The sequence below is a fragment of the Phocoena sinus genome, chromosome 12 (assembly GCF_008692025.1).
Source record: "Phocoena sinus isolate mPhoSin1 chromosome 12, mPhoSin1.pri, whole genome shotgun sequence".
Taxonomy (NCBI): Eukaryota; Metazoa; Chordata; class Mammalia; order Artiodactyla; family Phocoenidae; genus Phocoena; species Phocoena sinus.
Genome location: NC_045774.1, coordinates 83,921,405 through 83,948,868, shown reverse-complemented (window position 1 = coordinate 83,948,868; position 27,464 = coordinate 83,921,405). Strand labels below are relative to the sequence as shown.

At 40.3% G+C, this 27,464-nt stretch overlaps 1 protein-coding gene across 1 annotated transcript in view; it reads right to left on the bottom strand.

Moving 5' to 3' along the window:
* Positions 1 to 27,464, bottom strand: part of LMBRD1 (LMBR1 domain containing 1) — a 118,463-nt gene that overhangs the window by 83,170 nt on the left and 7,829 nt on the right. Inside the window, exons 2-3 of the mRNA XM_032651454.1 lie at positions 25,894 to 26,070; positions 17,766 to 17,826 (exon numbers count right to left, since the gene is read on the bottom strand). Coding sequence (XP_032507345.1) covers positions 17,766 to 17,826; positions 25,894 to 26,070 — 238 coding nt within the window. The remainder of the gene's footprint in view (positions 1 to 17,765; positions 17,827 to 25,893; positions 26,071 to 27,464) is intronic.

Genomic DNA, 27,464 nt, shown 5'->3' with positions numbered 1-27,464 from the left:
GAAATTAAAAACTACCTAGAAACAAATGACAATGAAAACACGACAACCGAAAACGATGGGATGTAGCAAAAGCAGTTCTAAGAGGGAAGTTTATAGCAATACAATCCTACCTCAAGAAACAAGAAACAACTCAAATAAACAACCTAACCTTAGACCTAAAGCAACCAGAGAAAGAACAAAAAAACCCCAAAGTTAGCAGAAGGAAAGAAATCATAAAGATCAGATCAGAAATAAATGAAAAAGAAATAAGGAAACAATAGCAAAGATCAATAAAACTAAAAGCTGGTTCTCTGAGAAGATAAACAAAATTGATAAACCATTAGCCAGACTCATCAAGAAAAAAAGGGAGAAGACTCAAATCAACAGAATTAGAAAGGCAAAAGGAAAAGTAACAACTGACACTGCAGAAATACAAAAGATCATGAGAGATTACTACAAGCAACTATATGCCAATACGATGGACAACCTGGAAGAAATGGACAAATTCTCAAAACAGCACAACCTTCCGAGACTGAACCAGGAAGAAACAGAAAATATAAACAGGCCAATCACAAGCACTGAAATTGAAACTGTGATTAAAAATCTTCCAGCAAACAAAAGCCCAGGACCAGATGGCTTCACAGGCGAATTCTATCAAACATTTAGGAGAGGTAACACTTATCCTTCTCAAACTCTTCAAAAATATAGCAGAGGGAGGAACACTCCCAAACTCATTCTATGAGGCCACCATCACCCTGATACCAAAGCCAGACAAATATGTCACAAAAAAAGAAAACTCCAGTCCAATACCACTGATGAACATAGATGCCAAAAATCCTCAACAAAATACTAGCAAACAGAATCCAACAGCACATTAAAGGATCATACACCATGATCAAGTGGGGTTTATCCCAGGACTGCAAGGATTCTCCAATATACTCAAATCAATCAATGTGATACACCACATTAACAAAATGAAGGATAAAAACCATATAGTAATCTCAATAGATGCAGAAAAAGCTTTCGACAAAATTCAACACCCACTGATGATAAAAACCCTCCAGAAAGTAGGCACAGAGGGAACTTACCTCAACATAATGAAGGCCACATATGACAAACCCACAGCCAACATCGTTCTCAATGGTGAAACACTGAAACCATTTCCACTAAGATCAGGAACAAGACAAGGTTGCCCACTCTCACCATTATTACTGAACACAGTTTTGGAAGTTTTAGCCAAAGCAATCAGGGAAGAAAAAGAAATAAAAGGAATCCACATGGGAAAAGAAGTAAAGCTGTCACTGTTTGCAGATGACATGATACTATACATAGAGGATCCTAAAGAGTCTACCAGAAAACTACTAGGACTAATCAATGAATTAGGTAAAGTAGCAGGATACAAAATTAATGCACAGAAATCTCTGGCATTCCTACACATTAATGATGAAAAATCTGAAAGAGAAATTAAGGAAACACTCCCAGTTACCACTGCAACAAAAAGAATAAAATACCTAGGAATAAACCTACCTAAGGAGACAAAAGACCTGTATGCAAAAAACTGTAAGACACTGATGAAAGAAATTAAACATGATACCAACATGATGGAGAGATATACCATGTTCTTGAATTGGAAGAATCAACATTGTGAAAATGACTATATTACCCAAAACAATCTACAGTTTCCATGCAATCCCTATCAAACTACCAATGGCATTTTTCACAGAACTAGAGCAAAAAATTTCACAATTTGTATGGAAACACAAAAGACCCTGAAGAGCCAAAGCAATCTTGAGAAAGAAAAACGGAGCTGGAGGAATCAGGCTCTCTGACTTCAGACTATACTACAAAGCTACAATAAGCAAGAGAGTATGGTACTGGCACAAAAACAGAAATATAGATCAGTGGAACAGGACAGAAGGCCTGGAGATACACGCATGCACATATGGTCACTTTACCTTCGATAAAGGAGGCAAGAATATACAATGGAGAAAAGACAGCCTCTTCAATAAGTGGTGCTGGGAAAACCAGACAGCTACATGTAAAAGAATGAAATTAGAACACTCCCTAACACCATACACAAAAATAAACTCAAAATGGATTAAAGACCTAAATGTAAGACCAGACACTATAAAACTCTTAAGAGGGAAACAGAGGCAGAACACTCTATGACATAAATCACAGCAAGATCCTTTTTAACCCAGCTCCTAGAGAAATGGAAATAAAAACAAAAATAAACAAATGGGACCTAATGAAACTTCAAAGCTTTTGCAAAGCAAAGGAAACCATAAACAAGACCAAAAGACAACCCTCAGAATGGGAGAAAATATTTGCAAACGAAGCAATGGACAAAGGATTAATCTCCAAAATATACAAAGAGCTCACAGAGCTCAATACCAAAAACACAAACAACCCAATTAAACAATGGGCGGAAGACCTAAATAGACATTTCACCAAAGACATACAGATGGCCAAGATGCACATGAAAAGCTGCTCAACATCACTAACTATTAGAGAAATGCAAATCAACACTACGAGGTATCACCTCACACCAGTCAGAATGGCCATCATCAAAAAAACCACAAACAATAAATACTGGAGAGGGTGTGGAGAAAAGGGAACCCTCTTGCACTGTTGGTGGGAATGTAAATTGATACAGCCACTATGGAGAACAGTATGGAGGTTCCTTAAAAAACTGAAAATAGAACTACCATATGACCCAGCAATCCCATTACTGGGCATATACCCTGAGAAAACCATAATTCACAAAGAGACATGTACCACAATGTTCACTGCAGCACTATTTACAACAGCCAGGACATGGAAGCAACAACCTAAATGTCCATCGACAGATGAATGGATAAAGAAGATGTGGCACATATATACAATGGAATATTACTCAGCCATAAAAAGAAATGAAATTGAGTTATTTGTAGTGAGGTGGATGGACCTAGAGTCCGTCATACAGAGTGAAGTAGGTCAGAAAGAGAAAAATGAATACCATATGCTAACACATACATATGGAATCTAAAAATAGGAAAATGGCTCTGAAGAACCTAGGGGCAGGACAGGTATAAAGACACAGAAGTAGAGAATGGACTTGAGGACACGGGGAGGGGGAAGGGTAAGCTGGGACAAAGTGAGAGAGTGGCATGGACTTACATACACTACCAAATGTAAAATAGGTAGCTAGTGGGAAGCAGCCGCGTAGCACAGGGAGATCAGCTTGGTGCTTTGTGACCACCCAGAGGGGTGGGATAGGGATGGTGGGAGGGAGACGCAAGAGGGAGGGGATATGGAGATATATGTATACTGGTAGCTGAGTCACTTTGTTATACAGCAGAAACTAACACAACAATGTAAAGCAATTATACTCCAATAAAGATGTTAAAAAAAGAAAAACACTGTTCCATGCAAAAAAAATAAATACAGATAATAAAATTCTACTTCAAACTCATAGCTATTTTCAAAGTAAAATTATTCTTAACTCCAACAGGGATGACACTCTTATATCCTGATGTTTTTATATTTACTTGTAAATGTTTTTGTTAAAAGACTGCTACCAGCATGTTAAAGATAAACAGACTACTTGGTTTCATAGTCCCACTAACATCAAAGAAAACAGACTAAGAAAAAAATTTTAAACCTCACATCCAAAAGAAAGGAAAAAAAAAAGAAACAAAGAAACACACACACAAAAAAACACAGAAAAATAAATAAGTTTAAAAAACCTCATGCCCAGAGAAATTGGCAAAAATTAAACTCATAAAACAAGTTCTTTTTTTAAAACGAAACTAACAAAAACAAGTACACAGAAAGCCAACAACTCTCAAAAGGCCACAGACAAAAACTGTAGCAAAGAATACATGATAATTCTTATGATTTTTGAAATATATGCAAAGCAAACAATCTACCTTTTCAAAACTGCATCATTAATTATAACTCACATAAGAATTAACTTGGATAAATTAGACTTCTGAATTTTTAGACATTCTTTATCCCTCCCAACTACCAGTGAAAACACTAAAACAAAAAATAACTTAGTCAATATTGTAATAGTATAGTTAATCATTACAAAGCATTTTGTTTTAGAGGGTCAAAGTATAAAGATACTCTGGGAACTCTAAAAGCCTTCTAGAATTATCCCATTGTCCCAGCTGAAACAATATGGGGTCAAGGCCGCTAGCTGCATATAAAATACTCATTTTCCTTCAGCGCCCACTGCCTTTTTTGTCTTTCTCCCTTCCTTTGACGTTCTGCCTAAAATGGACACATCATAGCTTAAACTCCGGCTACTCTCTTGGACTTTGTGGTGACCTTAAAGTAGAAATCAGGTACTAAGGATGGAGAGCAGACAGGAAAGGAGCTAGCTTAGGCGCCTCCTGAAGATGCCTTACCAGCCTCGGATAGCCTCTCTGCAGACTTATCGTATGTAAGACCGAAAAACCACTATACTATTTAAGCCATGCATTTCCAATCTGTTCACAGCAGCCAGGTGTAATTCCTGAGAGAGAATTTTGTAGGAGAAATGGGGGACCCCAGACATTCACTCCTGAGCCATCCCGAGTCCCTGGTGGTGCTGGGAGGGGTGAGTGGAATAGATCTCAATTTGGTTTTGCCACTGAACATGGCGGCATCATGAGGTGCCACAGAGTCCCCTGGGCTCAAGATACACTTCTCCCTCCCTCCTTCCCCTAATAATCAGCACCAGTCCCTCCAGCTGATACAGTAACTATTACGGCCCGTTCACTCAGTGGAATAAGGAGACCAAAATGGTCAGGTAGAACTCACACCTCCTAATTCAATGAAATCATTGTTTCATCCCTGTTGGATGTACTCCCATGTGGCTGGTAAGGATTCTAAAACAGAGGAGCTCAGCTGCAAGGTGAAAAGCAAACATTTTGTGAATGGTTCATTAGGAATATTAGTACAAAGTGCCATGCTCACTTCTACCCCTTAGTCACCAGTCACATGTAAACAGATTATGGGAGAAAAGAACCATATGGTAAGTGCTCAGTGGTTCACAGCATTCTCTAACACACAGAAAGAGCACTTCTCAATTCATTTTGGGAAGCCAGCAGAGTCTTGATACTCAAACCTGATGAGAATAAGATAAAGGAAAATTACAGACCAGTTTCACCTCTGAATCAATTTTTAAAAGAATCCTCAACAAGACAGCAGCAATCAAATCCAGCAGAAGATTTAAAAACAAACCCAAAAAGCCACCGTTACGACCAATCTGGGTTTATGCTAGGAATGCAAAGTTGGTTTAAGAGCAATTTATCCATGTAACATATCACTTGGAGGAACTAAAACCAAAAAACTTCATATGATTATCTCCCCTGACAAATGTATTCAATTCAACAAACATCTACTGAGTACTTTCCAGGCATCATTCTAGGCGGTCAGACATGGTTAAATCAAAACTCAGAGTTCCTTACTCCCACATCGCTTAATTCTACTGGGAAAAAGGGAGAATATTTAGAATCACTGTATGAACTACTCAGAGTACGTTAAAAACTTTCTTATATGGGCTTCCCTTGTGGCGCAGTGGTTGAGAGTCTGCCTGCCGATGCGGGGGACACGGGTTCATGCCCCGGTCCGGGAGGATCCCACATGCCGCAGGGCGGCTGGGCTCATGAGCCATGGCCACTGAGCCTGCGTGTCCGGAGCCTGTGCTCCAAAACGGGGGAGGCCACAACAGTGAGAGGCCCGTGTACTGCCAAAAAAAAAAAAAAAAAAAAAAAAAACTTTCTTATACCAGTAAGAAAAACACAACCCAACTGCAAAAAGGCACTTGAAGCAGAAAACTGAAAAAGCCAATAAATCTTAAAAGACATGCAACTTCATTTCCAAATATGTGAAATACAAATTAGTGAATATCATTTCACACTCGCCAGACTGGCAAAAACTAAAAATACATGGCGATGTCAAAGTTTAGGGTATAGAGCAACTAGAAGGCTATATCCTCCTAACAAGACTTTAAACTGGTACATTTAGAAAAATGATCTGTCATTATTTAGAATATTGAAGATGAACATAACTTACGACCCATCGACTCCATTATATGTACATATTTTGCACACATGCAACAAGAAACGTGTACAAACATGTTCACTGCACAATTTTCAATAGCAAAAAATCCAAATGTCCAGACTGACCAACATGCAGTATATAGTCATACACAATGAAAATAAACTACCCTTTATGCAATAACACGTTTGAATCCCCCAAACATGTGGTTGAATGAAAACAAGCAAGTAATTTCATATAAAGTTCAAAAATTGTAAAACTAAGGACACAGGATGGTAACACTATAAGGCAGGCAAGGAATTAACACAGACAATTTAAGTAGTGGTTATTTCTAAGGGGGCTGGAGAGGAGATGGCGTCAGGGAAAGGCACACAGGGAACTTCAAAATGCTGACTTCAAACCTCAAACTTTGTATGCTTAATAAATACTTTGCAAGTATAAAAGTACTTTGTGTTGAGTAAATATCAAGATTGTCAACATTTACAAGACAGCTGTGGTGGGCAGCCTCTAAAATGCTCCTGATGAGGCCAGCACTTCCAATATTCATGCCCTGCCTTTCTTTCAGTGTGGGCTGGACCAGTAAATCACTGCTGCTAAGATAGTATGACAAAAGGGGGGCAACAAGTTACTGAAAGACTGGTTTCCAGCTTGCTCGCAGGCCTGTTGTGAACTGCTCTATGAAAGGTGCACGTGGCCAGGAACTGACACTGCTGAGGACACACAGACAAGACCTGAGGCTGCCCATGCCCACGACGGGGAGCTCGGGAGCCAGGTCCCCCCTAGCGGAGCCTTGAGACACTGCTTCTGGACTCCTGACCCACAGAAATGGTGACACAATGCTTGTTGTTTTCAACTGCTAAATTTGGGGGTAATGTGTTACGTGACAATAGATAACTAGTACCACTGCTGACACTAGAGCAAAGTGATTAAAACATTCTGGTGCATGATCTGACAGGACAGAACTCGGAGGATAAAATCGTTTACAGGTTTTAATTTAGAATATGTCGACTGAAGAACAGCCGTTTACCTTAAGGACTATTTTCGTTGACCGTTTCCTCTCTCTATGGTATTTATTTCAAGGTTTACGCTGCAATGCCGTTTTTATAACAAGAAATTGTTAAACTACATGGTCAGAGAAAAGGCTGAGCAATTTATAGTGTAACTCGCAGTTGCGTGGCGATCAATGATAACTAGACTTATCATTAACTGTTGACTCCAAAGCTATACATAGAAATATCAGCTGAAGTAACAGTACATAAAAAAGACATAATGCAAATTAGCATTACTACCTGACTATTCTTGGAAGCCATGCTGTGTGATATACAAAGAATCACATTCCAATTTATAAACCTTAGTACTTCATAATTTTTCAGCCTCATTTTTTTCCCATCTGTAAATTAGGATAAGATTCCAACTCTAGAAAATAAAAAGAAATCATAATAATGCAAGTCCCCTCAAGTTTTAAGTCACAATACTAGCAGCTATCCTGTACTGACAGCCTGTCACATGTCCAGCTCTGTGCTACTCTTGACTTACGTTTGCCCATTAAATATTTTTCCCAACAACTTTGTAATAAATTTACATATCACAAGATGCACGAATTGTAGGTCTACAATTCAATGATTTTTCGTAAATGTATACTGTTGGGTAACTATCACCATGATTCATTTTGAGAACATTTCCACTACCTCAGACAAGCTGCTCTGTGCCAGTCTGCAATTAATCCCACTCCAACCCCCAGTTTGAGGCAACCACTGAGCTGCTTTCTGTCTCTAGAGATTTGCCTTTTCTGGACATTTCATATAGATGTAATTACACAAGATGCAGTCTTTCGTCTCCGGCTTCTTTCACTAAGCACAGGGGTTGGGAGATTTTTTTCTGTAAAGGGTCAGATCATATTTTCAGCTTTGCAGCCTATACATCCCTGTCACAACCACTCAACTCTGATGTTAGAGCATGAAAGTAGCCACAGACAACAGGTAAACAAATTTGCATCTAGATTTAGGGGCCCGTGGGCCAAGCCACAATTTGCTGATCTCTGACTCAGATTGCTGAACACGCATCCCACTGTATGGACAGAACACATTTCACTTAAATATTCATCAGTTGTCAAACATGTGGATTCTTTCCAGTTCTGTGCTATTACGAAAAAAGCTGCTGTGGAATTTGCATACATCTTCATGTGGACATTATGTTCAGCTGGATCATACAGTAAGTTTAACTTTTTAGCAAAGCTGAAGACTGCTTTCCAACGTAATGCACCATCTTACATTCCCAACAGCAGCGTCTGAACTCTCCAGTTTCTCCGATCTGTCAATACTTGGATAGTGTCTGGTTTTTATTACAGCCATTATGGACTGAATGTTTGTTCACCCCAAAATGTACAGGTTAGAGCCCTAACCTCCAGTGTGATGGTATTTGGAGGTGGGACCTCTGGTAGGTAATTAGGTTTAGATGAAGTCATGAGTGGGACCCCCATGACATGATTCGGGTCCTCAGGATAAATAGAAGAGAAGCCAGATCTCTCTCTCTCCCCGTCCCTCTGCCACGTGAGGACACAGCAAGAGGGCAACCCTCTGCAAGCCAAGAAAGGAACTGAATCTGCTGGCACCTTGATCTTACACTTCCCAGTCTCTACAACCATGAGACATACATGTCTGTCGTTTAAGTCACCCGTCTGCGGTATTCCGTAACAGCAGCCTAAGCTGACACATTCTGGTGGCTGTGTAGTAGCATCTCACTGGGGATTTAATCTACATTTCCCTAATGATTAACAATGTTGTACATCTTTTTATATGCTTACAAGCAATTTAGAGATCATTAATTTTTTTTAATAAATTTATGTATTTATTTTTGGCTGCACTGGGTCTTTGTTGCTGCGCGTGGGCTTTCTCCAGTTGTGGTGCACGTGCTTCTCATTGTGTGGCTTCTCCTGCTGCAGAGCACAGGCTCTAGGCTCGCAGGCTTCAGTAGTTGTGGCACATGGGCTCGGTAGTTGTGGCTGGCGGGCTCTAGAGTGCAGGCTCAGTAGTTGCAGCACACGGGCTTAGTTGCTCCATGGCATGTGGGATCTTCCCGGACCAGGGCTTGAACCCATGTCCCCTGCATTGGCAGGCGGATTCTTAACCACCGTGCCACCAGGGAAGTCCCTAGAGATTGTTATTGATGAAGGTATGCTCAAATATTTTGTTCATTTTTTAACTGTATACTTAGTGATTGGTAATAACTGTTTATACATTCTGAATACAAGCCCTTTATGAGATACATGATTTGCAAATATCTTCTCCTTGTCTGTGGCTTACCTTCATTTTTTAAATTATGTCTTTTGAAGGACAAAGTTTTTAATTTTGATAAAGTAGAATTTATCAAGGTTTCTCTTACGAATAAAGCTTTTGTGTCATATCTAAGAACTCTCTAACCCATCGTGAACGTATGTCCTTGAATTTCTTCTAGAAATTTTAAACTTTTATAGTTTAGGTCTCTGACTTTTGAGTTGATTTTTGTCTATGTCAGGTAAGGCTCAATGCTGTTGTTGTTATTGTGGCATGTGGTTATCCAATTTACCCGACAATTACTGAAACTGAAAAGAATGAAATTGAATTGCCACAGCTGTTTAACAGCAATTGATCATGAACGTAAGGGTTTTTCTCTGGTCTCTGAATTCTAGGCTCTATGGACCTATCCCTCTTCAATATCACACTGTCTTGTTTATTGTGTTTTACGGTAAGTTTTGAAATCTAATAGTATAATTCTCTAATGTTATTCTTTTTCAAAATTGTTTTTGGCTGCTCTAGATCCTCTGCATTTCCACATAAATTTCAGGAACCATTTGTCAATTTCTAAAAAAAAAAAAAATTGTCAATTTGAGGGAAAACTGCTATAACTGCCATCCTTACAATATTATGTTTTCAAATCCATTAATAGCAAATGTCTACATAGATCTTTAATTTCTATCAACAACTTTTTGTAGTTTTCAGTGTGTAAGTCTTACACTTCTTTTGTTAAATGTGTTCTCAGGTTTTTTTTTTTTCCTTCTCATGCTTTGTGAATGGAATCGTTTTCTTCATTTCATCTGAATTGTAGATTTCTAGTTTTCATATTAATCTTGCATCCTGTAGCCCTGTTAAACTTGTTTATTGGTTCTATTTGACTTTATATAATTCCTCGAGATTCTGTACCTATCGGGTCTCATGTCAGCTGAGAAAATAAGAGTCTTAATTCTTCCTCTCCAGTTTGGATGCCTTTACTTATCTATTTATATACGGACTTATTGCACTAGCTAGAATCCCCATGAGCAGCACTGGTGAGAGCACACATTCTTGCCCTGTCCCTAATCCTAGAGGAAAAGCATTCAGTCTTTCACCTGTCAGGAGTAGATTATCCATAGATGCCCTTTACCAGGTTGAGGAAGCTCCCCTTCTGTAACCAGACAGCTGAGAGTTTCTATCAGCAATGGATACTGGATTTTGTAAAATTCATGCTTTTTTTCGTATCTATTGAGATTTTGTATCTGTTGTGGGTTTTGTCCTTTATTCCATTAATATGGTATGTTACATGACTTGATTTTGGGGTATTAAACCAACCCTGCTCGCATTCTTGGGATGAATCCCACTTTGTCACGGTGTACATTATGTGACTTCTATTTCATTGATTTCCCTCTAACCTTTATTTCCTTTCTTGTGCTCGCTTAGAGTTCAGTTGGCTTTTCTTTTTCTAGTTCATAAGGCAGCAGTTTAGGCAACTGAGACGACTTTTTTTTTTGTTGTTTTTTATTTGGTTGCATCAGGTCTTAGTTGCGGCAGGCAGGATCCTTAGTTGCAGCATGCAAACTCTTAGCTGCTCCACGGCATGTAGGATCTAGTTCCCTGACCAGGGATCGAACCCGGGCCCCCTGCATTGGGAGCGTGAAGTCTTATCCACTGCGCCACCAGTGAAGTCCCAACTGAAACTTCTTTTCTCAAGAGAAATTTAAAGCTGCAAGTCATCCCCTGAGCACTTCTTTAGCCACACTTCATAAATTTTGATATGTTGTATTTTTATCTTCATTCAGTTCAGAACATAACCAGGCTGAAGAGAGGAGAGCTGGTTAGAAAGGAGGCAACAGACCCAGTCTAAAACATTACACACGACCACTGTCCTTACCAGCTTACAAGTACAAAGAGTCTTGTATTTGGTTGATTTGCAAAGCACTGAAGTTATTCTTCTGTCAGTACTGTATTGCATTTTGGGGAGAGGCTCTGCCAACCTTCTTACCTGGCCATGTGTGAAGTCACACCCCAGATCATGTAACCTTAACAACATGAAAGCACCCATTACCCCTTTACATTTACACAGCATTATGGACTAACTGCGTCTCCCCAAAATTCATACACTGAAGTCTAATCTCCAATGAGCAGGGGTTTTAAGGTGGGAGGTAATCAGGTCATGAGAGTGGAGCCCTCATGAACAGGATTAGTGCTTGTAAGAAGGGACACAAGAGCTTGCTCTCTCTCTCTCTCTGCCATGCCAGGACACAAGAAGAAGACAGCCAACTGCAAACCAGGAAGCAGGTTCTCACCAGACACCAGATCGTCAGCACCTTTGATCTTGGACTTCTCAGCCTCCAGAACTCAGAGAAATAAATGTTTGCTGCTTAAACCACCTAGTCTACAAGACAGCAGTGAGAAGTGGTCAGATTCCGGATGAATTTTGTCTTTGTTTTTGTTTTGCCGTGCTGCATGGCTTGCAGGATCTCAGTTCCCCAACCGGGGATTGAACCCGGGGCCACAGCAGTGAAAGCCCAAAATCCTAACCACTAGGCCACCAGGGAACTCCTAGATTATGGGTAAATTCTGAAAGTCAAACACAAGAGAATGTACTGCCATACGTGATACACAGTGTGAAAAAATAGAGTCAAGGATGACTCCAAGGTTTCTGGCCTGAGCAACTCTATTCTTCCAGTTGCTGTTCAGTGAATAAAGTATAACAGATTGAGGATCAGCTCTTCTAGAAATGTTAAGTTAGAGATGTTAACTTCTTGGTAGAAACTGACAGATGGACCACTGGACACAGGGATATGAAGTTCGAGAGAAGTCTGCCCGGCATTAACACCTACTCAACACTAACACTTCTCACACTCCTGCTACGACGAAGAGGCACTACTCCAGCATCATCTCACAGGTGGAGAAGTCAGAGAGAAGTTAAGCTGACCTCCAGGTCCCATGGCACTCTTCACAAATTAGATACTAAGTTCAAAATGACTGTACAATTTTTCAGCAGTTAACCAATAGGGAGTGAGGAGAAACTTCCTAAAAACTCTCGCAGGTGCTCTAAAATGCCTGCATAGAAACAGGAGTTTGACACCTTCTTGGTCCAGCTTATTCTTCCTCAGTTCCATAACGTAACTCATCTAAATATGCACACGCTTCGGCAAAGTCTCCTATTTTCACTATAGAATTGCTTAACGGCAAAAAGTAAGAATGTACTAAATATCTAATTATCTGGGATTATTTGAAAAAGAGTATCCATACAGTGGAAAACAATGCAGTGTGTATATATTTATATATATATGTATATGTGTCTATCTATATGTATACGTAGACACATACACACACCACACACATATACAAGAGCCTCACAGCAGCAGTATTTGAAATAGCCAAAAGCTGAACAACCCAACTGATCATCAGTACGAGGATGGATAAACTATGGCATGCTGTTACAATGGAATATTATACAGTAATGAGAATCAACAAAGTACTGTCACCCACAACAATACAGATAAGTCTCAAATGTAATGCTGAGCACTGAAGAGGCCAAAGGGAAAACAATACATAGTATATGACTCAATTTATATGTAGACAAAAAATGACAGCCCGAAAAATCAGCATCAAGAGGAGAAAGGGTCTCTGAAGAAAGTGACAGGACAACTACAGACAAGCCAGCACGACAGCCTTGAACAATCCCTGCTCTTGATTTGGGCTCTCCCCATCTCTACAACCCCTGCACTCACTACAAAATCCAAACAAGGGTTAGGAAAAATGATTAAATAAAAGGAAAATTCACTTAAAAGAAAATGAAAGTAGATGATGAAAGAATTAAAACTAAAAATTTCAAGAATAGTCAGAGAAAGCAGAATAAACATTTACGATAGATAACAATAAATAAAAGCAAAGAATTTAAAAATAAATTCGAAACCAAAAATAGAGCTCAGATAAAAGGCTAAACATATACAGAAGAGATAAAAGATTTCGTAAGAGGTCCAAATATGAGATTAAAACACAACTGAGAGCCAAAACGTCAGACAAGAGACGCTTTTTCAAAGAAAATATCAAAGAAATTTGAAGACACAGATGAAGAAATAAACAAAAACTTTCAGAACGAGAGAAAAAAACAAGTCCTTAACGTTTCTGGGTGGGCACAACATCCTCAGATGAGGAAGGCTCCTCCTGTGTGCGGGGTCCCCGTGAGTACAGTGCAAAGGGGCAGAAACAAACTCTACCCTCTCAGCCTTCCACGAGCTCCAGGAAACTGTACCTTTGCAGGCAGCTTCAGTTAATGAAGACTGGTAATAACCGATCAACAGCTGGGGGTATCCAGTGGGTAGAAGCAGCAGGCCTCACTTCCACAAACTTTCCAGAAAAAACACCCAAAGTTCCATTAACGTAACAGAAGTTTCTTAAAAATGTCGTTTTGAGACCTTAGGATCAGCAAGGTCCTTGCAGGGTATCCGCAACGTGAAATTATTTTCATGACAACGTTAAAAAGCTGTTTCCCTTTCCACTAGTAGTTACTATACTCTTCACCCACCAAGCGCTCACCAGCGGGGGGCACTTTTATTCAGCAAAGTCCCTCTAAGCAGAAATAATTCTGAGATGTCCACCCTTGAGTGCACATCTTTTCAGTGTTCTGTGTTTGGGGTAGCACACATACAGTGTACTTGTGAGAAGCACCTGTGCTATTTCAGTTGTGAGCTACACTAGGCACTTTTTTCCAAAGAATATCATTTTTACTTGAAAGAACAATGGACAGAAAAACTATAGCTATCCAGACGGGAGTATTAGGCAGATTCTCTCAAAAATGAATAAAGTGAGCCTGTCACTTTAAAGAAAATAAGTAACAGTATTTGTTACTAATGATAAAAATTGAGGTGTTAAGAGAAAACCAGAATTTTTGGAAAACTTGAATCCAGCACCTTAAGTCTTACATCCTTCCAATACATAAACACTTCTCTGATAAGAATAGTGGTGATACTAACTGAATGCCAAAGTAAATCAGAATCTCTGCAGATGTATTCTACATTCCGTACTATTTAAAAGTCTCCAGATGATGTCTAAAGCGGCCCCAGGGGTTCAGGGCTGGCTAAGCATTCCCAGAAGTAACAAACATCCCCAGAACAATTTATTAAAAGGCAGCTTACTTAACAGTGAGCAGCTCCAGCTTAGGAAATAATATCCACTCTGGGCTACATCACTCACTAACAAGGTGATCTTTAACATCTCTGGGTAAAAATTTCTTCACCTGTAAAATGTAGAAAATACCTCCACAAAACGACGTTCATGAAGACCAAAGAAAGTGTTGAATATGAAAGCCCTGCACAGTGCCTGGGAAGGTCAGACAATGAAAATGTGTTGATATGTTAGGGGAGACTAGATGAACTACAGAATCTCACAGAAGGGAATGGATAAAAATAGTGCTTCGGATTCTCTGGAGTCTGCTTAGTCCTCAGCATGCAGAATCAGAGATGTAATATGTAACTAGATAATATCCAGCATTTCTGGGAAAGGGCTGGGCTTGTGGACAATAGCCATCTCAGAAGCTATGGTTCCTAGCTGTAGGGCGTCATCTGAGCCAAAGTTAAAGGCCTACCAGCCATAGCTAAAATGGATATAACTAACTTTATGACAACAACCATTAATATTATTGAATTAAATCTTCTTGCTTCAATTCCATAGTCATCAAGAAATCGTCTATTCATAATTTGGCTTCTCATGCAGATTTCTTCCCTAGATCAGTGACTCAACTATCCTATCCCAAGGCAGTTATTATTTCTCACTACAACCCAAGTTATACAGAGGATCAAACCCTAAATCCCTAAGTCATCTTGTTTATAATGATTAATTTTCTCTCATGCATTTAAAATGATACTAGAAACACACTATCCTTGGGAGGATTAAGAAAAATAATCACAGATCACTTCCTGTAGGCTTAATTCTCTCTATGAAACCAACTGGAAAGACCGCTGAATTAACATTCCAGTGTAGAAGTCTCTGTAACCTTGGTTACAATGGATCAATCCACTAGCCTCTAGGTTCATTGATAAGATACGGTTCATAAACCTGGACTGCACTAAGATAAAAGCTGGCTTATCTTGTCACATGTTCCACAGCATAAATACACTGTAGTGTTACACAGGAGACAGGCCCAATCCCACAAAACTGTTTTTGAAGAAGTGATTTATATCCTGCCAATAAGTTTGCATTCTGCTTAATATACCACCATTTCAAAAGTTTTCTCTTAACAGGTCAAATCTAGATTTTACAATATACATTTAATTTATTCATTAGAAATAATAAATTCTATATTAAAATACCATAAAATTTCTGAAATCTATACCAAAGAAATGGAATTTCATAGGTCCTATAGATTTTAGATCAGGAGACAGAAGTTAGAGCCAAAGCAGCTAAGTTAAAATCCAGTGGCGCAGTGGTTGAGAATCTGCCTGCCAATGCAGGGGACACGGGTTCGAGCCCTGGTCTTGGAAGATCCCACATGCTGCGGAGCAACTAAGCCTGTTAGCCACAACTACTGAGCCTGCGCATCTGGAGCCCGCGCTCCGCAACAAGAGAAGTCGCGATAGTGAGAGGCCCGCGCACCGAGATTTAGAGTGGCCCCCGCTTGCCCCAACTGGAGAAGGCCCTCATGCAGAAACGAGGACCCAACACAGCAAAAATAAATTAATTTAAAAAAAAAATCCAGTGAATCCTGAAAAACTTACCCCATCAACAGAAACTTCTATAGATTTTTTTTTCAGTGTCCTACTGAAATTTTATTCAACCTCTTGATTCATTGCTGGAAAAAAAAAAAAAAAAAAGACAGCCCTTTCCTAACTCAGCACTTACACATTTTTATAAAAGCACGAGTCATATTTATTCAAAGAGACAATTTCGAAAACACTTAGGTGGTTATTATAAATAGCTTCTCTAATCCAACACTAGGGAAGGAGAGAGGAAAGGAGGGAAGGAGGGGCCAATCCACCACCACCCCAGATTAATCGGTTCTGTAGGGTACAAAACACACCAATCCACCATGACCCCCAGGTTAAACTGGCTGATGCTGCAAACTCCCAGACAGTACACTCTACTACTGCCAATACATAGAAGAAATTTCTAGAAAACTGAGATTTTCAAAATCAAGAGTGCAAGTGGGAAAGTGGTAACAAAAGTTATCAAACAATGGTATCAGAGGAAGAGCGCAGAGATTTAAGGGAACTTGACTGAACCTCCACAAAGAAGGGCTGAAAGTGAACCTAAGTAAAACAATGTACGTAACAGAAGTTTCAGGACTACCAGATGAGTTCTATACTACTTATTCATGGTGTTGAAACAGTCATCTCAAATGTGATATCAGAATTAAAAGGAAACCATAAACAAGACAAAAAGGCAACCCTCAGAATGGGAGAAAATGTTTGCAAACGAAGCAACTGACAAGGGATTAACCTCCCAAATATACAAACAGCTCATGCAGCTCAATATCAAAAAACAAAACAACTCAATCCAAAAATGGGTGGAAGACCTAAATAGACATTTCTCCAAAGACATACAAACGGCCAAGAGGCACATGAAAAGATGCTCAACTTCACTAATTATTAGAGAAATACAAATCAAAACTACAACAACATACCACAGCACACCAGTCAGAATGGCCATCATCAAAAAATCTACAAACAATAAATGCTGGAGAGGTTGTGGAGAAAAGGGAACCCTCCTACACTGTGGGAACATAAACTGGTACAGCCACTATGGAGAACAGTATGGAGGTTCCTTAAAAAACTAAAAATAGAACTATATTATGACCCAGCAATCCCACTACTGGGCATATACCCTGAGAAAACCATAATTCCGAAAGATACATGCACCCCAATGTTCACTGCAGCACTATTTACAATAGCCATGGAAGCAACCTAAACGCCCATCGACAGATGAATGGATAAAGAAGATGTGGTACATATATATAATGGAATATTACTCAGCCATAAAAAGGAACGAAACTGGGTCATTTGTAGAGACGTGGATGGACCTAGAGACTGTCATACAGAGTGAAGTAAGTCAGAAAGAGAAAAACAAATATCGTATATTAATGCATATATGTGGAATCTAGAAAAATGGTACAGATGAACCCATTTGCAAAGCAGAAATAGAGACACAGAAGTAGAGAACAAACGTATGGACTCCAAGGCAGGAAAGGGGGTTTGGGATGAATTGGGAGAATGGGATTGACACATATACAATAAAATGTATAAAACAGATAACTAATGAGAACCTACTGTATAGCACAGGGAACTCTACTCAGTGCTCTGTGGTGACCTAAATGGAAAGGAAATCCAAAAAAAAGGGGACATATGTATACATATAGCTGATTCACTTTGCTGTACAGCAGAAACTAACACAACATTGTAAAGCAACTATATTCTAATTTTAAAAAAAAAGTCTATATATAGCTTTATTCTACATTTTGGCGAGCAGCCCAGACAGGCAATGAAATGGAAATATACTTACTGTAGTAACCATACAATACGGTGTCCTCGATCTGTCTGCTGACATTAGCGTTGGCCCAGTCCTAGGATCAAAAGGAAACAATAGAAATATTAATGAAACAGCCATTTGCTTAACAATTATACTTAAATTTTAATATGACTGAATATCACTTATAAATGTACCATTGACTCTGACAGGTATGGTCTGTGCCCTCAAGAAGTGACAGACAAGTAAACAGGCAATTTCAGCAGGTGAATGCTGAGCTAATGTGACGACATGTTTCTGGGGAAGCACATGAAGCAGAGGCAGCTACGGGCCATGGCCACTAAACTGGGGCCAGAATAACACAGTGGGAAGGAGGGAAGAGAATAAAGGAACATACATGAAGACTTTGAAAAACCTGCAGGAAGCAAAATATAGATTCACTAGAGCTTTTGGAAAGGGAAGAGAAAGCAGGTGGAGTGAGGGAGGGAAAGGCATTAGGTTTGAGGGACTGTGAATCACGCCAAGTATTCTGGCCTCTGTCCTAAAGGCAATGGAAAATAGTGATGCGGTTTTGTGCAGAATGACAGGTATGATTTGTATTTTAGAAACAAGATATTTTAAAATACCTAAAAGAACAGTCAATATAAACTTCTTAGCATTCAACCCACATTTTCTTTAAATTAGTCATTTAAATTTAGTACTTTAACTTAGAAAATTAATTCTAATTAATCTTTTCAAATAAAAAAACTATACATTAATGAAATAGAACTGGGGTATAATAGCAAGCCTTTTTGACTATCCTAATTGTACGCATATAAAAAATTAAGCCTGGAGCGTTAAAGTGACCGGTCATTGCAATTAAGTACCAAGGCTCAAATTAGTATTCAGGTCAATTTTGTTCTATCAATACTTTAAGAGCTCAAGTCAGTATCAACATCCCACTTACAAGGTCTCTTAAGGAAGCGTGGTAACATTTAACTCTAAAATAATTTAGGTTTTTCTTTTTTTTCCTTTTTCACCTACAAACACCTCTAGCAATGAATATCTATGAATTTCTAATTAACAAATGCCTAAAAGAACAAAAAAATGTGGAAACCCCAAATTTAGCACTACAAATGCAAACCTTGACACACAGCGCACAATGAAAATAGTATTTTTCCAATAGCAATTAAGACTATGAAAAACTTAAGAGGACTTCCCTGGTGGTGCAGTGGTTAAGAGTCCGCCTGCCAATGCAGGGGACAAGGGTTTGATCTCTGGTCCAGGAAGATCCCACATGCCGCGGAGCGCCATAATTACTGAACCTGCACTCTAGAGCCCGTGAGCCACAACTACTGAGCCCACGTGCCACAACTACTGAGCCCACGCGCCACAACTACTGAAGCCCACGCACCTAGAGCCCATGCTCCGCAACAAGAGAAGCCACCGCAATGAGAAGCCCACGCACCGCAACGAAGAGTGGCCCCCGCTCGCCACAATTAGAGAAAGCCCGTGCGCAGCACAAAGACCCAACACAGCCAAAAATAAATAAATAAAAAACAAATAATTTTCTTATTTTTTTTCCAGTACACGGGCCTCTCACTGTTGTGGCCTCTCCCGTTGCGGAGCACAGGCTCCGGACGCGCAGGCTCAGCGGCCATGGCTCACGCACCCAGCCACTCCGCAGCATGTGGGAACTTCCCGGACCGGGGCACGAACCTGCGTCCCCTGCATCGTCGGCAGGCGGACTCTCAACCACTGCGCCACCAGGGAGGCCCCAAATAAATTTTTTTAAAAAAGAAAAACTTAATGGCCTAAATTTTAAAATTATGTTAACTATATAAACAAACAAATAATTACAGAATATAAAAAAGATCCTAATAAATGAAAAGTCACACGTTCCCACATGAAAAGACCGTAAATACCAAACCCCTCCAAATTAATCTATAAACACTATATATTGCCTATCAAAATCCCAATAGTGGGTACAGTGTTTTGCCATGCTGATTCTAAAAGTCATCTGAAAAACATACAGGTGTATATGGATATCCATAAAGTACTTCTGAGTGCGGGTAAACAGAACAAGTTGCAACCAACAGTTTTAACGACGTACACAATCTTTGTCTAAAAAACGTAATGAAAGAAACACTGTACATATACTACAGAAAAATGGAAAGAACGTTAAGCAGTGCTTACCACACAGGACTGGAAAAGCACTGGGGAGAATTCTAGCCAATGACTGGAAATTTCTTCATCAATGACGCAAGAATCCAAATGAATATACACACAACCAAAGCTTCTACTCCCAAAAGCTCTGTTTCTTTAGTCATTGTTTATACAGCAAAACAGACATTTTAAAAGATTTTCCAAACTTGAAGATTTTTTGAAACAGGATAATTACATCTATCCTCACGCAAGCTCCCTACCAATTTCCAAGACAACCCCACAAGGCATTAACGTACCCATTGAGAATCACATAAAAGTTAAACTTCAAAATTGAAGAAGACCCCAACCTCAGAAAAAGATTAAATGTAGAAAGTCTGAAGGTAATTAAAGCCAAAGGTTCACTGAAATTTAGTATCTTTTACCCTCCAACGTTCTTTAGTTTAACCAAATCTTGTGGCAGTTAGAGAGCATTACGGTTACTATCTTAAAGCAAAAATATGTGTAAAATATACAACATCACTGAAGTACTATTTGTGTATTTGGCTTTTATATACAGTCTTGCCTCCAAGGTATCTGATGTACTGTCAAAACAGCTTAGTTTATGAAACTTCCTTCTTCTACATTTTGAGAAATGCTGTGCCCTTGATACATTTCACAAGCTACTGCCTCCCAAAGTAGAGACCGAAAGGAACTCCAGAAGCCCCACAGGAATGTGAGAAAAACAAGAACTAATACTAAGTAAAGAATACGAAAGAAGAACATTTTAGAAGAAAGGAAAAGGATATAAAGTGTTTGTCAACCATTGGCTTCTGTGCTGGGTGACCCCTGTGAGGGCTGTCCTGTGCATTGCAGGTGTTTAGCAGGTCCAGCTGCTGGGGAGACCGAGTGGTCAGACAAGGCTTGGCATGCCTCCCAAAGTAGAGACCGAAAGAACTCCAGAAGCCCCACAGGAATGTGAGACAAACAAGAACTAATACTAAGTAAAGAATACGAAAGAAGAACATTTTAGAAGAAAGGAAAAGGATATAAAGTCCACGATACAAAGCGGTAAGCGGTTCGTGTATGTAAAACTCCCTCTCCCATTCTTCAAGATGACTTTCTGAAATGCTCCGTCCAGCCCCAAACCACACCTGACTCTCCTTAATTTTACCAGATAACCTCACCTCAGACCAATGGTTCTCATGCAGGGGTGACTCCATCCCCCATGGACACCTGGCAATGTCCTGGAGATGCTGGAGGGTGGCGGCAGGCTCTGTAGGCTACCGGCATCGAGTGGCAGAGGCCAGGACCTGCTAAACACCTGCAATGCACAGGACAGCCCTCACAGGGGTCACCCAGCACAGAAGCCAATGGTTGACAAACACTGACTTAAAGGTCTCTCAAAAAATCTGAGGACAAAAGAGACCTACTCAATTCACTCCCCAATCTAGAACCGACCGCGATCTGTACTCGACCGCGCTATTTACAGCCAACCCTTTCCCTTTGGGTCCCCACCCCTCGGCCTTCGCAGGGACACTGCACCTGCAGCGATACGCTTTCTCTCCTCCCAGACACCTCTCCCACTCTACTGAACCCTAAAGTACACAGGCTCTAGTAGTTTCCATGAAAGGACACACCACCACCACAGATAAACACACCCCACCCTACCTCCTACTCCCCTGGAGGACAGAGCTTCCTGAAAAGCTGTCAGCATCCCAGTCACTGCTCCCTCACCTTCCGCCCGCACTCAGCCACTCCCACCAACTGCCCCGCGGCTCCATGGGGACGGCTCTTCACCAGAACGCAGTCACTCCCCTCCCTCTCTCCCTCCACCTCTCAGCATCACTCTTCCTGAAACACAGTCTTCTCCTGAGAAGCCTCCTCTTCCGTTTTCCTTCCCACCTCCCAGGCTGCAGCCCCTCCCCTTGGGCCAGCTCCAGGTAACTAGCGCGGCTCTCGAATCCATGGCCCATGCCAAGCCTTGTCTGACCACTCGGTCTCCCCAGCAGCTGGACAGTGCATAGCTCTGAATACCGTGCACATGCTGATGACTTCCAGATACTTCTCTCCAACCCTAAGGTTTCCCTGGAGCTTCAACTCCCTGCTCGACGCTGCACTTGAATACGTATGATAGGCACCTTGAAGGTAACTTGTCCAAAATACAGCTCTTTTTTTACATCCCTCACTTGCCCGTGTGCACACACAAGTCTAATTACTCCCCCAGGCTGCCCTATTTCTCTAAGGTGTACTAAGCTTTAGTGCTTCGTTAATCTCTAGTTTTCATTTTCCTTCCACCTCCATATCTAATCCATCAGCCAATCCAAGCAGTTCTAGCTCCAAAATCCATACCGCTTTTAATCCCTTTTCTCCACTACTACCCCTCTAACCCACATCACCTTTATTTTTTACCTTCACTAACTTCCCATTGCCCTTGGAAGAAAATCTAAACCCATTAACATGGCCTAAAAGTGGCAAACAATCTGGCCCCACCTTCTTCTTCATCTCAGCTCGTAGCAAAGCATGGCCCCCAATGCCACAGCTCAGCCAAACGGGCCAAAAGCACATCTGCCTGAGGGCCTCTGTACCGGTCGCTGCTTCTCCCTGAGGCAGCCCTCACTCAGTTCCCACCTCCAGGACCTGGCAGCCTGGCCCTGGCCCTCCTCATCCCGCTGTCCTGCCTCAACACCCACCACCGAGCTGAGCCTCACATCGCTCTGCTCTGCATCCTCACTGGAGTGAGCACGAGGAAGCTAGCTTGTTTTGTCTGTTGACTGCTGGTCTGCTCTCACAGAACGTGAGCTCCCTGAGAGCAGCGGCCTCGTTGGCTGTAATCGTTAATCTCTAGCATCCACATCTCTGTCAGGTACACATTTCATACTCAGTCAGTATTAAGTTCATGAACATACTTAAGGTGTAGCGAAGAGTACAGAGTTCTAGGATAAAATTACCAGCATCTGAGAGTAGGTATGAGGCAGCAGTAGAGTTCAACCCAGACATCTCCTAATTATGGGCCATAAAGAGACTAACCATTGATGGAGGGAAGGAGGTGAACATTTTAGCTACCAAAACAAATGTTGCAATGCCGTATCTTAACTACTGATTTTATTTTAATTTTACACACTGTATAAAATAAAGAATACTTGTTCACGTTAGTGGCCATTTCTGATTTTTTTGATTGGTATACTTTGTGTATATCACTAGCTAAAGTTATTGGTCAATTAGACACTATAATAGAACACTTCTGGCTATACTTTAAGGTTTTTTTTTTCCTTTTTAATCTATAAAGTTAATTATTTCACAAAAACTAGAAACAAAGAAATTATCTGGCTGAAATTATTCATAGTGCCATGTGTTTAAAAAAAGGTGAATGGGGGCTTCCCTGGTGGCGCAGTGGTTGAAAATCCGCCTGCCGATGCAGGGGACACGGGTTCGTGCTCCGGTCCGGGAAGATCCCACATGCCATGGAGCGGCTGGGCCCGTGAGCCATGCGCGTCCAGAGCCTGTGCTCCACAACGGGAGAGGCCACAGCAGTGAGAGGCCCGCATACCGCAAAAAAAAAAAAAAGGGTGAATGGAAACAGTTCAGACGTTATTACAATATACCCTTGGCCAAAAGAAGGCAGAAACAGCTAGGAAGGCAAATAAGACGAAACAGGGAAAGTATGTAGACTGCCTGCCTGGCACCCTCAGTTCCTACGCCAAATGTTAGCAGTCCTCGACATCTCGAGTTTCCAAACAATTATACCTTATAAGCAGGTCCCTAATCGGTTTAGAGGCTTCAATATTTGAGGTGGAAATGGAGAAAGTTAGACGATACTTATATTCATTTAGGAATAAGAAATGCACACTGTAAAACTTAGGATACAACATAATTCATCATGGAAAACAACGTCAACTTGCACATTCATCCTGACTAATAAGGACAGAAGAGATTAAAGACACTGTGGGCACTTCTACCCGAAGACAGCTAAATTTACAGCCGCCGCATGAAGTCTGAAAACTAATTCTTAAATACCTACTCTTGTCTTTCACTAAGCACCCCAAGGGAATTCATTAATAACATTTTGGACAAAATACTCGCTAGGGTTTACTGGGGAAGTGTCCTTTGAAATTCTTTTCAGTTCTCCTTTGAGTGTTAGCACATGCCAGCTTCAAATGACAACTCTTATGAATTTCACTAGTCCCCCATCCAGCCCTCCCAGAAAAAGACAGAAAGGGAAACAAAGAATGTTTAAAATATCAAGAAAGGCATCAAAGTGTTGGGAAAACAACTGGTACATTAAGCTGAGTTAGCTAAAAACAAACAGAACTAAACAGAGACAACTAAGTAAATGAACAGCAGAAAAAAAACCATATAATTGCTGAATAAATAATCGCTCAATAATGAAAGAAAACTTTTTCTTTTAATTGGGGGAAAAAACACTAACATGGAATTTTTCCCTTCTAATTACTGGTGCACATTCAGATTTAACAACCATAAAATAAGCACATTAACTACAGTTATACATTTTCTTCTCTTTTGGGGCATATTATTAATAAAATAAATGTCCCAAGTTTTTATGGGTAATACTTTTGCTTCTTTAGGTGGGTGAATTCCTAAGTCTTGTTTAAACAAGTATAAATGCAATCTCATGGGTTAAAAAAAACAAAAGTAAAACAAAAAACTAGTACCCAGAAAGTGACTACTAAATTAAGCATGGTCCCAGAACAACTACATAATCTAAGGGCAAGTTCATAATTTCATGAAAATACTTACTTTAGAAATTTCAAGATGAAAACATAATCCCACAAAATCTAAACAAATCAAATATTCTAAATTTAAAACTTAAAAAATCTCCTACTCAAACAACAATTGTACAAGGGATAACACTACTTCCACTGTATCAGATGGATAGATATAGATAGAGGTACAGATCCAGATCCCAGTGAGCAAAGAGCCTTGGAGCCAGACTGCAGAACTTCAAATCCCAGCAACAGCACTTACAAACCCCAAGACCTGAGATGGGTCACGTCACCTCTCTGAACCCTGGCTTCCTGCCCATAAAAACATGGATAACACTATCTACCTCATAGGGCTGTTGGGACATTAATGGCGTGAAGACATGTAAACCATTTAGGAAAGGGTCTGACACATAGTAAATACTCAACAAATGTTAGTTACTATCTCTGTACAGTGTTTGGCACATACTAAGTGGTCAACTGATACTTGCTAAATGAATGACTGACCTACAGAAAATAACTGTAGTTTTCACAGCAATCAGAATCTATCCAAACCTAACTACCAAAAATTACCAAATCATTTCAGCCCAGTTGGCCCAATTCAGGAACTTATTTTGGAACCATGCATTACTGAGATAACTGAAATAATATTTCATTCAAATATTTAAGTTCCTACTGCTTGTCAGACACTGGGCATACAGAAACAAACAAGACACAGTTCCTGCCTCACAGAAGGTTACACTAATAAGAAATGTAAAAGTAACTTGCATAATTGAAAAGAAACTCAGAAATTTTCCAGTCCAACACCATGCATTTTAAAAATGAGCAACTTGAAGTCCAGAAAAGTTCAGTTTGGCCAAAGACACAAGTTAGACAGTGCGAATCAAGATGAGAACTCTGGTCTGATAATCCGCAGCCTACATCACAGTGACTCAGAGTACTCAATATGACATAGAGACGAAGACCCTAATCTGCCACTAACAAAATCCCTTCTAAATTATCCACGTACTGCACTGATGCAGATCAAGTCAAACAGGCTTCAAGGGAGCTGCAAGAGGCACAAAAATAACCCTATTATGATTACTTAGCACATTTTCCGATTAACAAAGGCATTCTTCACACTTGGATGGGTGTAAGTCAGTGCGCAGTCTGTCTGTTCCATGTAGTTGTCATATGCTCGGCCTCTATGTGCATTTCCATTCTCGCTTATTCCCGGAGACGACAATAAAACACAACATACACTGCACTGCTAAACATTTCAGTAAATACTTAATTGCCAAGAATATGAAAGGGAAAAATTCCCATAGTATGATGATAATTACCTTAAATGTACCATTTTGGTTTTTCATGTAGGAAACCAAAAATATATCCACTGGTAGAAGTGCTGATGTGATGAGCGCAATCGCCAGAGAAAAGATCGCTGTTATGGTGGAGACAACTTCGCTTTCCCGCTGACTTTGATATTTACGAACATATACCCAGCAGAATGCCAAAATAGCCTGAAACAGAACAGAAAGAAATGTTTTGTTACTGCCCTATGCATTCTCTAAAACTGATTTTAGTCTGTGTTTGTAAGTTCCCAATGGGAAACATTATGTCAAGTAGCGATTCTTCCGGATGTGCAAGCAACATCCACTACCCCTTATAAATTTATTCAAGATTTGTAACTTTCAAAGCCGAGTTCATGAAAGCAGTACAACTTCACTTGGGTGCCAAGACACCAAAAAAAACAAGCAAAAGTTTTCAATAACAGTGCTCAGTTACATATTTCCTTACTGAACACAGTATAACCATTCATGGTTTCACACATTACAGTTCTAACTAGCTCTGAATACTTTTCCCTATAGATCTCCCCAACCTAAAGAAGACATAACCAGAAGTTATTCTATCGTATTCTTACTGCTGAAGCATCACAGAATACCACTTGAATTAAAATTAACTTCTGTCCCATTATGACAGTTCAAGAGTACCATTCAACTAAAGATTAACTGCCAATAATCACCACGCAATTGACACATTATATTATAATTCACATCTCAAAGGGCATTAAACGAAGAAAAGTGAACACTGAAAATGGATGCACGTGCACTGCAAGGAACTTTCCAGGGAAAAAGTACACTCAGAGGTACTGAGGTTGACATCTCAACAAGGTACTCTGAATAGTCGTCTCCATCTTCCTAGAAACTAACAGAGGGTATAGGACTGTACTCTCGCAATCCTCTAACTTCAGATTCCAGCATCAGAATCCCCTGGAGGGCTGCTAAAGCACAGAGTTCCAGATCCAACAGGTCTGGAGAAGGTCCAGAAAACCTGCGTTTCTCACAAGTTCCCAGGTGAGGCTGATGCTGGTCCAAGGACTACACTTCGAGAACCTCCGCCCTAATCCTAGGGGAAGCAGACAGATCCCGAATCAGTGATTCTCAAACTTGGCTGTGTTAGAATCCCCCGGGTAAAAACTTAAATTCCTACCTGTACACCCACCCGCAAACCACTTCAATAAGAGAGTGAGGCTCCTCCAGGCAGCACTTCAAATGCCTGAGGATTCCAACCTGAGGCGAACCTGAAAACCAGGGTTTTAACCAAGCTCTATCAAAGCCCTGGGACACAAGCTTAGTTTTGGCATTTCATGCTTTTCAACAGATTTAACTTTCACTGTAAGCAGACAGGGCAGGGATTCCCTAGAGAAAGAGAACCAGGCATGGCCTTCTTGACTTAAGAGAAGCCACTTTTGGCCCAAGCCATCTAAGCCTGGCTACAGTGCACTTGCTTGAATGGGTCTCAGTAACTAAAGATCTTAAAGGAACAAAAGACTTACCAGGTGAGAGAAGTAACAACAGTAAAGATAATAAATCAGTTGTAAACTCCCAATTCTGTTTCAACAGGTGGTAAAGAT